Source organism: Artemia sp. Qi Xiang Cuo, chromosome 21 (genome assembly GCF_049724085.1).
Source record: "Artemia sp. Qi Xiang Cuo chromosome 21, ASM4972408v1, whole genome shotgun sequence".
Classification (NCBI taxonomy): Eukaryota; Metazoa; Arthropoda; class Branchiopoda; order Anostraca; family Artemiidae; genus Artemia; species Artemia sp. Qi Xiang Cuo.
The window spans coordinates 15,248,789-15,260,813 of NC_142814.1; the positions used below are offsets into that span (position 1 = coordinate 15,248,789).

The 12,025-nt window shown below is 38.5% G+C and overlaps 1 protein-coding gene across 1 annotated transcript in view; it reads right to left on the reverse strand.

Moving 5' to 3' along the window:
• The window catches only part of LOC148939270 (uncharacterized), a 191,711-nt gene that overhangs the window by 160,274 nt on the left and 19,412 nt on the right, over nucleotides 1-12,025 (reverse strand). The window contains exon 3 of the mRNA XM_089107180.1: nucleotides 8,618-8,746. Within this exon, the coding sequence (XP_088963306.1) occupies nucleotides 8,618-8,746 (129 nt within the window). The remainder of the gene's footprint in view (nucleotides 1-8,617; nucleotides 8,747-12,025) is intronic.

Consider the following 12,025-nt stretch of genomic DNA (forward strand, 5'->3'; position numbering starts at 1 on the left):
TAGATGAGGTGAATTTTTTGGGGATGGCATGTACGTCATTAGCCACAGGGTCGGATCCGGAGGGTGGTTTTAACAAGCATGCCCAGTTAATATGATAGAGTATCAAACTTCCAAACTCGGTGCCACGGATTTCAGCTCGACGTTGTTTTTTTTTTTTTGTTAGCAAAAAGTAAATATTGAGAATAAATTTCTTTTAGGGTAAGTGTTTCATTTCTGGAGAAAAGATTCATAATGAATAGTTATTCACGTGAGCATCTGGATAAGGATTTCGAATAAAGCGGAGGGGCGAACCTTTTTTCTGCGAAAAATAAGCATTTAAAATTTTAGTTTCAAGACGCACACGTCATTGTAACTAGGGACAGTTTTGTTAGGAGGGGGAGGAATAAGCAACTTCAAAATTTGTGTTCGGGTAGGAAGGGGGGTGATTTTTCTTCGATCCTCACAAAAGAGTATAGTCTTTGACAAAAACTGTAAGGTGTTTAACATCACAAAAATACAGTGATATGATTTCCTTAATATAGTCATATTGTGTCGTAAGTGTTCTAAGGTCTTTGGTACCCAAAGAAAGGGCAGACTTTACATTATTAGTTAATTAATAACATTTCGGAATGTGTAAAATTTATACCAACCATTGACAAAACTGTAAGTTATACCATCCATACAGAAATAAAGCAAGGATGCTGTTGCGTGGCAGAGGGACATGTACACCCCCCTCCTTCATACAGAGTCATATTGTGTCGTAAGTATTCTAAGGTCTTTTGTACCCAGAGAATGGGCAGAATTCACAAACAAACTGAACTATATATGAAGAAAAACATCTTTAATTTTTTACTTATTTTTTTCAAACAGTGGCAATGATGTTTCACTTCCACGTCATATTTATTTTTGTTTATTGCTGTTATGTTAAAACAAAAATGAGGGTTCCCGACTTAATGATGTAAAACATCTATATACAGAACTTGTAGTTCCAAAAACCCTGTCCAAACCTCACAGTCCCAAAATCCTGTTAACAGAATCATTTTCATTCTCACTTTAGGTTTAGTCCAGGGCTTTTAGCTCAAAAAAGTGTCGAACCCGGACAAAATTGCAATATAAACGAAAATGGTACCAAAATGATCAGAAAAAAATTCTGTATAACATACTAAAAGTCCCCATAAATCCGAGTGGGGCGAGTACCCGAAAAAAAGGAGAAAAGGGGGAAATGCGGGGGAAAATGGGAAAAATGCCGAACATGCCCAGAAAATAGTTTAAAGTGAGTTTTCTGAAGTTTTCACATACGCTGATTACGAAATTGACATCTAAAATTCAGTATAGAAAAAGAGTACTACGGAAAACGGGGGAACAGGGGAAAGAGGGGAGAAAAGAGAAGAATACAGGGTAGGGGTAGAAAGCGGTTTGAAAGATATTTTCTGGGGTATTTCTATCTGGTGATTACGAAATTGAGAACTAAAATGATATAAAAAAATTGATTAACATAAAACGGGGAAATGGGGGGGAGGGAGGGGAAAAAGGGAAATATACAGGGTAGGGGTAGAAAGCATGTGGAAATGTTTACAAATGTTAATACAGGAGATCTATAGAGGTTCGGCTACCCCATAGGTTCGGAAAAGGAAAAAAAAAACTCGAGAAAGAAATACGGAAAGATACTGAAATTACTTTATTCCGTATTCTTCGCCGTTATCAACAAGCGCGTGGGTTCGTCAACATAATCCTGTTCTAATTCGACATTCAGTAAGAGAAGCAAGGTAGACTAGTCACCGCGGAGTTCCAGTGCCGACGACAAAACCTATCCTGACGGAATGACATCTAGCGGATCCAATAGTCCCCAGTCTGCGTGGATGCTTACACATGTGACTGGAGAGTGGAGAGAAAGGACTGGAGACTGGGATCTCTACTTATCCTCTCTTTCTGAAATGCCCCCATACCTCGCAGCTGCGGGGCATAATCTTTATGCCAAGTCAGTTCGCCTTTTTCTTCAGATGATGCAGGAACTTGAAACATTGAATCCACAGCTTTTCGGACAGTTTGCAAGCGGCAAGTTTATTACCCGACGAAGTGATCGTTATTGGGCTGGATTGGCTCCGGACCTCGTCATCCAGACAGTGCTGATGAAGAGCCTAAAAACAGATAGAGGGCTGACAAGAGGAAAAGGGATGACTGAGTTTCAGAAAGACATATGGACAATGTCTATACCAGTGCTCGCTTCAGTGAATGATCTAATGCAGAAACTGACGGGCCTAGAGTACAGTTCTAGTGAACAGCACGTTGCTGCAACCGCAGCACCAATAAAGAGAGATACTAAGGATCTACTGACGTTTCTTGAATTCCTTCTAGAGAACTGTCCTTTCACTAGTTCCACAGAGCTTAGAAGTATAGGTTCCGGGCTGATTGCCCAAAAAGGCGTCAATGCAGAGGATGCTAAAGCTGTAGGTGAGCTGATCCTCCAGCGCATGGATGGCCAATCCGTCAAAAGTTTTTCATTCAGGAAGAAAGACAAAGTCGTTACACTGGCATCCGATGGGAACATAAGGATAGATGGCGAGATTTTGCATATCGACCCTGCACTGATTTTTCAACGTCTTTCGACTGCTGCCCATACACCTGAAAATGACATGGCGGAAACTCTACGTTACGAACTGTGCAGTCATCCGCCCTCTTTCTTTGAGAATTCTGGCATAATACGTCAGCCAGAAAAACATGCACTAGCGAAATCAGTATGGAAAGAAGCAAAAACAGACTCGATTCACCACCTGCCAGTGTCAAATCGTGTCACTGTAGTTGACGAAGGTTGGCTGCTTCAGCAAGTACCTTGGAAGATTGGTGATACTTATGATTCAATCTGTGACAGCTATGTTAGTTTCGTTACTCGACGCTGTACCTCCCCTACTGTTGTCTTCGATGGATACAGCGCTGGTCCTACCACGAAAGATGCTAACCACAACCGACGGTGTAAGGGAAGCCAGCATCAAGTGATCGATTTCAGTTTAGGGATGAAGCTCCAGAAAAAGAAGGAAGAGTTTTTGAGCAACTCTCAGAACAAACAGCGAATTATAAGCTACGTCGGGGAAAAACTCAGAGCCAAAGGATTTGAAGTCGTCCATGCGAAAGACGATGCTGACTATCTAATCGTGAAGATTGCCGTAACGAAAGCAGAAAACTCTGAAATAATAGTTCTTGGCAAGGACACTGACTTTCTGATTTTACTCTTGTATCACTTCCCGCCTAATACAAAAACACTTTACTTCGAATCGTCAACGAACGCACAAGAAGCGATAACTCGGTTCTGGTGCCTCAACGAAGTTAAAAAAAAAATGGGAGAAGTATCCAGGCTACTTCTGGTAGGGCACGACCACTCTTGGGATGTGACACGACCTCACGAGTTTTCGGACTTGGAAAGCAAGCTGTGCTACCTCTTTTGAAGAAGAGCGAAGTGTTCAGAAAAAAATGCGAAGTGTTTCTGGATGAATCATCGTCTAGAGATGAAATTGTGAAAGCGTGTGAATATCTTCTCCTCAGCTTTGTATAAAGCACGACCAAACAAAGATCTCACTAAGCTGCGACATCGAATTTTCTTGGAAAAAGTTTTTTCGTCAAATACTATGGCGTTTGTTAAGCCTGAAAGGCTTCTACAAACCAAAGCTTCAGTTTCATTTCACTCCCAGTGAGTGCACCTCTAGGTATCCTTGTGGAAAGGGGAACCAGCTGACCTCGACCCGGCTGACTGGAGTTGGGTCCTCAGAGACCATAAATACTCACCTGTTATGACCGATTTATTGCCCACACCTCAGACTCTTTTGAGTGTCGTGAGATGCAACTGTAAGACAGGCTGCGAGAACTCGCGATGCAGCTGCAAGAAAAATGGATTAACGTGTACGTTCACGTGCAGAGAATGTCAGGATATCAACTGTTTGAACAGGGACAACGAGATTGTCGATGACGAGGAGCTCGACTAGTGACATCAATGCTGTGTTTTTCAAGTCAACTCTACTGCCTTAAAAAGTGCAGATTTTACCTATAGTTACTGAAGTTCTTTTTTTAGTTTTTTATTCAACGATATTGCCTTCGAAAGTACAAATTTTACCTATAACAGCGGAAGTTTTATACTGTGATCACTTCCAAGCGGTTGTTTTCTTTATGTTTAGCAATTCAAATGGTTGTAAGAAATGTCTGTGATTCAAGAAAGTAAAAGTTTGATACTTAAGCGAGTTATTTTGTCCATAGGCCTACTTATTAGCCATTAGCAGCTGGCTCAGGAGTCAGGCTTCCCTTCCCCTTTTCCGTTATTTCTTCCAGTTTTGTTCGGTTTTCATGGTTCTCGTTTTCTTTCCTTCATTTTAGGTGTCAGTTTCGTGATCAGCAGATAGGAAAACCCCAGAAAACACATTTCAAACTGATTTCTACCCCTGACTTCAATTGTCCCTTTTCTTCCCCTCTTTCCCCCTTTCCCCCGTTATGGTGGGGCTCATGTTCTTTATTTCATTTTAGATGTCAGTTTCGGGATCAGCAGATAGAAAGACCCCAGAAAACATATTTCAAAGTGCTTTCCACCCCTACCCGGTATTTTTAAATTTTTTCCCCTCTTCCCCCTGTTCCCTCCGTGTTCCGTAGTACTTTTATTCTAAACTGAATTTTAGATGTCAGTTTCGTAATCAGCGTATGAGAAAGCCCCAGAAAACTCACTTTCAACTATTTTTTGGGCATGTTCGGCATTTTTCCCAGTTTCCCCCGCATTTCCCCTGTTTTTCGGGTACTCGCCCCACTCGGATTTATGGGGACTTTTAGTATGTTGTACAGAATTTTTTTCTGATCATTTTGGTACCATTTTCGTTTATATTGCAATTTTGTCCGGGTCAAACCCTAAAAGTCCTGGACTAGTTAGGCTACATGAACACCTTTTATCACACAAAATAAATAAATAAAGGCACAATCTTATGTATTGCTGAAACTTCAGCAGTTACTGATTAAAAACTTCATAATGTGATTGGTGACTTGAAACTGTGAGTGGATATCACTCCAGAAAAAAAAAAAGTAAAACTCAAACTAATACCCATATTCACTACAAACTACATTCAGAAACACAACTCAAGTGTCGGATAAGAGAAAATGGAAATAGAATAAAATTTCTCATAGTATTTTTCACAGATGGAAGATCAAACTAGCATAAACATTCCCAGAAGAAAGGGACCTGTCAAAGGATTTTCAGACCTGTGGGAACCAGCTTTCCCAAACATGTCAATTTTTTAAGGAACTGGCTGAATAATCTAACATGTGTGTGCCTTTGGTCTAGAGCCGTGATTCATAGCGTCGGGCACAGGCCCCACCTGGGGCATTGCAATACGTTGGTGAGTCATGGGCAGGACGTACACCATTCGGCTGACTATACTTTAGAGCCTTAATTTTGGGGGGAAGAAATATCTCATGTCAATGACGTCATATTCTAGTGCATTTAAAGAGCAATAGTATTGCAATGACGTTATACATTGTATAAAAGGAGTTTTTCAGGCAATATTTTTTGTTAGCGTAAAAAATGCTCAGAGGACAACCCAAAAAAAGATACCAAGTTATTGGCCTTTTCAGCTTTCTTCAGGTGAGGTTGGGCACGGCACAAAATCAGTTGGAAACCACTGGTATAGAGTACTCTAAGGTATTTGTTACTTACCCATACCAATGGTTTTTGCATGACTAGCCTAGAAGTTTTGCTTGGCCAGAAGCAATCCTGCAGTTACTTCTAACTATTACTACTACAGCTATACTAAAAACTCATTGCAGCCACCTAAGGCAAACAGCTACCAATCCTCCTCCACCATCCCAAATTATTCAAAGCGTCACACTTCACCGCCTCCCAAAAAGCTCCAATTTCGATTTACCAAGAGATTTTGCTCGGCCAGTAGCAAACATGGTGCAACTTTCTACCACTACTAATGCTGCATCTATAAGCAGCTCATTGCAACACCAGGCCCCCTGAGACCAACACAGCTGAACAAAATCCTACTCTACTCAACCTATTTAAAGCCTCACACTTTATCCACTTCTATGAAGTTCCTATTTCCTTTTAAGTCTTTCTTTTGATCTTTCAGATGTTTTGACTTTTCAGGTGTTTCAGGTGTACCTTGTATGACTTTTTAAGTGTTTCTAATTAGTTAAGGGACACTTGTTTACCGTTTTTGTCACCTTGGATAACACTGCATGTCGTAAACACCTTATTCATTCGTGTAAGTATTCCATAGTGGATAATTTCATAACCATGATTTTGTGACAAGTCCTACCTTTTGTTTGAATATAGCTTTAAGGGGAGTCCCACTTTATACAAAGAACGCCTGTTTTTCGTTTGGCTACACATAAATAGCCAAAACGCAAAATCTTTGGCAATCAAACATCCTTTGTATAAAAAAAGCTAGCCTAGCTATCTTTACCTTTCATTACAGCCCTAGAGAGGTGAGATCAAACCACATGTTTGTTAGATTATTCTTTGGGACATTGTCAGTCGAACGAATACGTAAATCGATCTTTAGACAATTCCTCTGGAAAACATCTAACCTATCTTTCTCAAGCTTTCCAAGCACTCAAGTTTCAAAACCATACTTGACCATTGGCATTACCTGGCTTTCATTATTCGAATATTAGTTCAAAGACCTATCTTCCTATTCTTGCAAACTTTTTTCAATGGCAGAGATACACCCTGCGCCTTGGCTATTCATTCTACTTTCTATATCACGACTGCATCCGCCATTCTTAGTAATAATATCACCCAGATAAGTGAAGGTGTCCACTAGATCTATTTTCTCGTTATCTAACATCGCCTCTTCACCCCCATTTATTCCTAGTTTAAGCAACTTAGTCTTTATAATATTGACTTTGAATCCTATTCTTACATCCTAAACTCGCAAAAACTTTGAAAATTCATCCATTTCGCAATCATTTTTATCTAGGACACTTACAAAATCTGCATAATTTAAGCCTAGGGGTCTTTTATCTTCTCATTTGATTCCCAGATCTCTCATAACCTTTGTGAGATTCCCAAGGAACGTGCAAAAACATATTGGTTACAACTACAGTATTGTTCCTACAAAATTGTAGCAGTCTATTATTATTGCTATTTTCTTTTCCTATGCATAAGCTAGGATACCGTAATACCCTATTTGCACCACTTGGGCATTACTCCTCTGATAAAAATACCTATATTTCTACCTTGGATTTTGTCTAGCCGCGGTTAGCGCCCCACACTTTAAATCCTGAGGTAAGGGGTTCGGGTCCTGGTGTTGCTGGTAATTTGGTTTGGAATGGGGGTCAATGGTGTGACTTTTTAAGCTCAGCCAGAGTCGACCCAGCTTCAAATGGGTACCAGGAGAAATCTAGGAGAGAAACACGGGAAGCGTCAGAAAAAATGCCCCCAACCGCACTTTGCACTCCCGGCTGATAACATTGAATCAGGAGAACGGTACCTGCGCAACGCAGACCATTGGTCAGCATGCGTAAAAGTTTCTTTTTTTTTAAGTCAAGTTTAAATCTTGTCTATTTATTCCTATAACTGTTTGTAAAGTTCATCTGAGTTAAAACTGTCAGTCAGTTGGTGTAATAGGGGCATATACCATTATGACTAATGCTTTGTACTTTTTAGTCACAAAGAGATAAATTAGAACCTTATTATAAATACCTTCCCAACCTAAGCATGATTTAGTACTTATTCATTATGAGTCCTATCCTTTTATCAGAATAAATATACTGTATATCACCTAATTTCATTTTCCCAACCCTCGGAGTGGACTTTTTGAAACTTCTAACAACACCAGTTCAAAACATCTGAAATCATCTGTCAAATTATCAATACGATAATTGTCTTCCATTCTATTTAAATCATTGAAATTTGTAAGGCCTCAAGAAAAGGAATCACCCAATGGTGGCCAGGGACTAATGACCTCCTATAAGATTCTACAAAAAACTTCAGCCAGCTTACAACTGAACAGCAAGAAGTTCCCAGGACGTACAGCTGAATGGAGGCTTTGTGCAAACCTTGGCCTACCTTAATCGCTACATCGTTTTCAGAACTTGTTCATACATTTGTATCAACATACAAATTCTGGAACAGGAACAAGATTCGACATCCTGTACATGCCATCTCAAATCTATTACCACCAACTCATTGTATGCTTATACAAGCAAATATACTACAGACAAGAGGCAACGCTTTACAAAAAACTTGGCTAAGAAGTGGTTATCCACCCCCTATAAAAAAAAAAATGCCCAAAACTATATGAATTACCCATTAGGCTACTCAAAATAAAGTGCCATGCTACATTGTTTACTAAGTTGTAATTTCCTCAGGGGTGCTAGTCCTCAAGACCACCCTGCAGCATTGTCTTTTGCAAGTCAGGGTTCTGGTTAGGCAAATAGATGAAAGGTCCGCTCCAACTGTACCCTGAGAGCCCTTATGATGGTCAAAATGCGTTTCTTTGGTTTGGGGTATAACCTTGATTAATAGGAATTGACCTACAAAAATACAAAGCTATGAATGTAAAAGCATATAAAAAGTAAAAGCTATGAATGTAAAAGCATATAATGTAAAAAAGCACACCCACTCAAGGCAAGAATATTCTAAAAAGATAAAAAGAAAATGTACCATTTTTCTTCAATCCCACAAACATCTTCATAGTAATATGAAGGTTTTTCACCAAGTTGGTCTGCATCATAATGACTAGGAGAAACAGATCCAAAATTGTCTTCCTTTCTTCCAGGAGGTCGGCCTATCCTATAAATTAAAATAATAATTATATCTATTTTATAAAACAAAAGAGGTCATTTGATTTCAGAGGGAGCCTAGGCTGTTTCAGAAAAATACAATTACACAGATAATATCAAAGTTAAACGCTAAAAAAAATCACATCCATAAATCCCAAGCTACACATCCTAGCACGCTCCTCCTCTGTCCCAATCTATTCAAAGCCTCCCTTTTTACACCCACCCACGAAGTTCCCATTTCCTTTAAATCTTTCTTTATGACGTCCTCTCACCCCAGACAGGGACAGCCTGCACTCTGTTTAGCTCTGGACAATAGAGCGAGAAGAACAATCTTCGGCAATCTGTTATCCTTTATCCGCACAACATAGCCTAGACACCTCAGCTTCTCTTTCATTATAGCCTGAGAGAGCGGTATTGAGCCAAATTTTTCTTATAACCTATTGTTTGAAATAATGTCAGTCAGCCGGTTACCCAGAACAATCCTTAAGCAATTTCTCTGGAAAACATCTAGAAAATCTTCATCCGCTTTTCGGAGCGTCCATGCTTCACAGCCATATTTGACCAATGTCGTCACCGTAGCTTCTAATATTCTAATCTTGGGTTGCAGATTTATCTTCCCATTCTTCCAAACTTTTTTTTAACTGTGAAAAAACAACCTGAGCCTTGGCTATTCTACTTTTAACATCTTAACTGCTCCCACCATCTTTACTAATAATACTACCAAGGTAAGTGAAGCTGCCCACCTGATCAATCTTTTCATTACCCAACGTCACCTTTTCATCTTCATTTATTCCTAGCCTTAGTGACTTAGTCTTCTTGACGTTAATTTTCAAACCTATTCTAGCACCCTGAACTCGCAAAACCTCTATAACTTCATTCATTTTGCTCACATCATCATCAGCATAATCTAAGTCCAGGAGACTTTTTCCTCTTCATTTGATTCCGTGGTCTCTCATTGCCTTTCCTGTGCTCCTTAAGACAAAGTCCATCAAAATAATCCATACAAAGGGGGATAGAACACAACCCTGCTTAACTCTAGATTTAATACAAAACCAGCTGCTAACCTCATTTCCTACCTTAACCGCAGCAGTTAAGATAGCAGGACCAAAGGTGTTTGAAAACTCAGGCACTTCTCAATTATTACCCTAAAGGTGAAAATTTGGTCGACACATCCTCTACCTTTTCTAAAACCGCACTGTTCTTCTCTTAAACTTTGTCTACAGCATCTCTCAGTCTAAAAAGTATCATTTTACTAAGTAATTTACTGCCTACAGAGACCAGACTAATGCCTTGATAATTACCACACTCACTCTTATCATCTTCCTTATAAAGTCGCTTAATTATGGGTTTCCTAAAATCGTTAGGTACCTCCCCTTTTTCAAAAATTATATGCATAATCTTCAGTAACTTATTTCGGTACTTGTGCATTATACGGTACCCACGAAAGAAGTTTGGTATGGATAGAAGTAAAGAAGATTATTTTTTAATCCTTTTAGTACTATCTCTAATTCCTCCTCACAAAACAAATCTTCCTTCACATCCAAGGTATCACAAACTTTTTCATTTTCCTCTACATTTTTTCCTGCAACTCTATCTCGGTTAAGCAAGTTCTCAAAATGTTCAGCCCATCTCGCTTTAGTTTTTTTCTTATCGCTAATTGCCACCCCATTCCTATCTTTAACTGGGACAAGTCCGGATTGACTACTCCCTCTCAATTTTTTAACATGCCAATACAATATTTTACTATTATGCCGTCTAGCTGCATCTTCCAGATGCTCGGCAATTTTATCCATGGCCTCCATTTCGCACTTCCTTACTTTATTTTTGAATGCTCTCTCCAATTTCTGTATATTGATATTGTTTTCATATCATCTATCACTCAGATAATTCTTGTACAAGTCCTTTCTCCTTTCTTTTAAACATAAAGCTTTTTCACTAGTATTCTTAGCTGCAGTTCTAGCTTTCTCCCCTAAGACACGTTCAGCAACTTCACAAATTATCTTTTCTAAAATTGTTCCAACCATCTTCCACATTATCAAATTTAAGCTCTCGAGTTTAGTATTAAACTATTCCTGGAAAGTTTCTCTAAAATTTTCATCATGGAGTCTACCAGCATCATAACTTCCCGGGAGGTAGTTACCCTTCCGATATTTCAGCTTTAAATTAACCCTTGATACTACTAGATGGTGATCTTTACTTTTAACATCAATAACAACACTCCTATATACCCTAGTATTTTGTATTGATCCTGCCAGTCTTCTGTTTACTATAACATAATCAATAAGGTTTGCTGTCTTACCATCACGTGAATACCACGTTAACTTATTAGCCATTTTATGACCAAACACCATATTGGTTATAACTAGATTGTTATACCTACAAAATTGCAAAAGTCTGTATCCATTACTATATTCTTTTCCTACACCAAATTTACCTAGGCTAAGATACACTCTATCCCTATTTCTACCGACCTGGACGTTAAAATCTCCCAATAAAAACATGTTTCGGCCCCAGGCCCTGTTTACTTGCTCCTTTGGCAATAAGCCAAATTCATCTTAATCACTAGTATCTTCGGCTGCCCTTCTTACAGGGTCATATAAAACTATAAGTGATAAACTAAGCTTTTTACTCATAAAATGAGCAATTAGTATTCTATTATTAATATCTTCCCAGCCTAAACAAGCCTAGGCAGCTTTCTTATTCATCAAGTGATCTTTCAGGAAAAAGTGTTGTCTTTATGGTGCCAGTCTGATATTAATCTTTCCCATGTTTGTCAGCAAATGAAAAGGAGAAAAAGTGAGAAAGAAAAATAATAGGATACTTATACATGTTTTTTTGCAATGATTGTTTATTTAATTTCTGTTTGTTTTGGGTTTCATTTATTCTTTAACAGTAATTTCTGGTCGTTTTTTAGTTTGAATTCTAACAGGTATTTGGATCTGCTGATCTTAAGTTTAAAAGAAACTTTACTTTTCTTTGAAAAACTTCTTTTGGGAAAACTTTTAAATTAATTTTTTGTGTGTTTTTGATTGCAAAAAGTTTCAAGTTTTTCAAAATACCTTATTTCAAAATCCAACTTTTTTTTTCAAAATCAAATGTTCATTAAAGTATCAAAACTAGTATCAAAGTAACAATATCAAAGTAAAAAAATGGGTTTGTGTCGATCTTGGGGTTTTTATTATCTGATGTTAGAACTATTTTAAAAAAATGGCTATCTCAAAATTTTTATCAAATGGACTGGCGAATAAAGGGCATGGGAGGGGGGCTAATTGTCCTTTGGTCTCTTTTG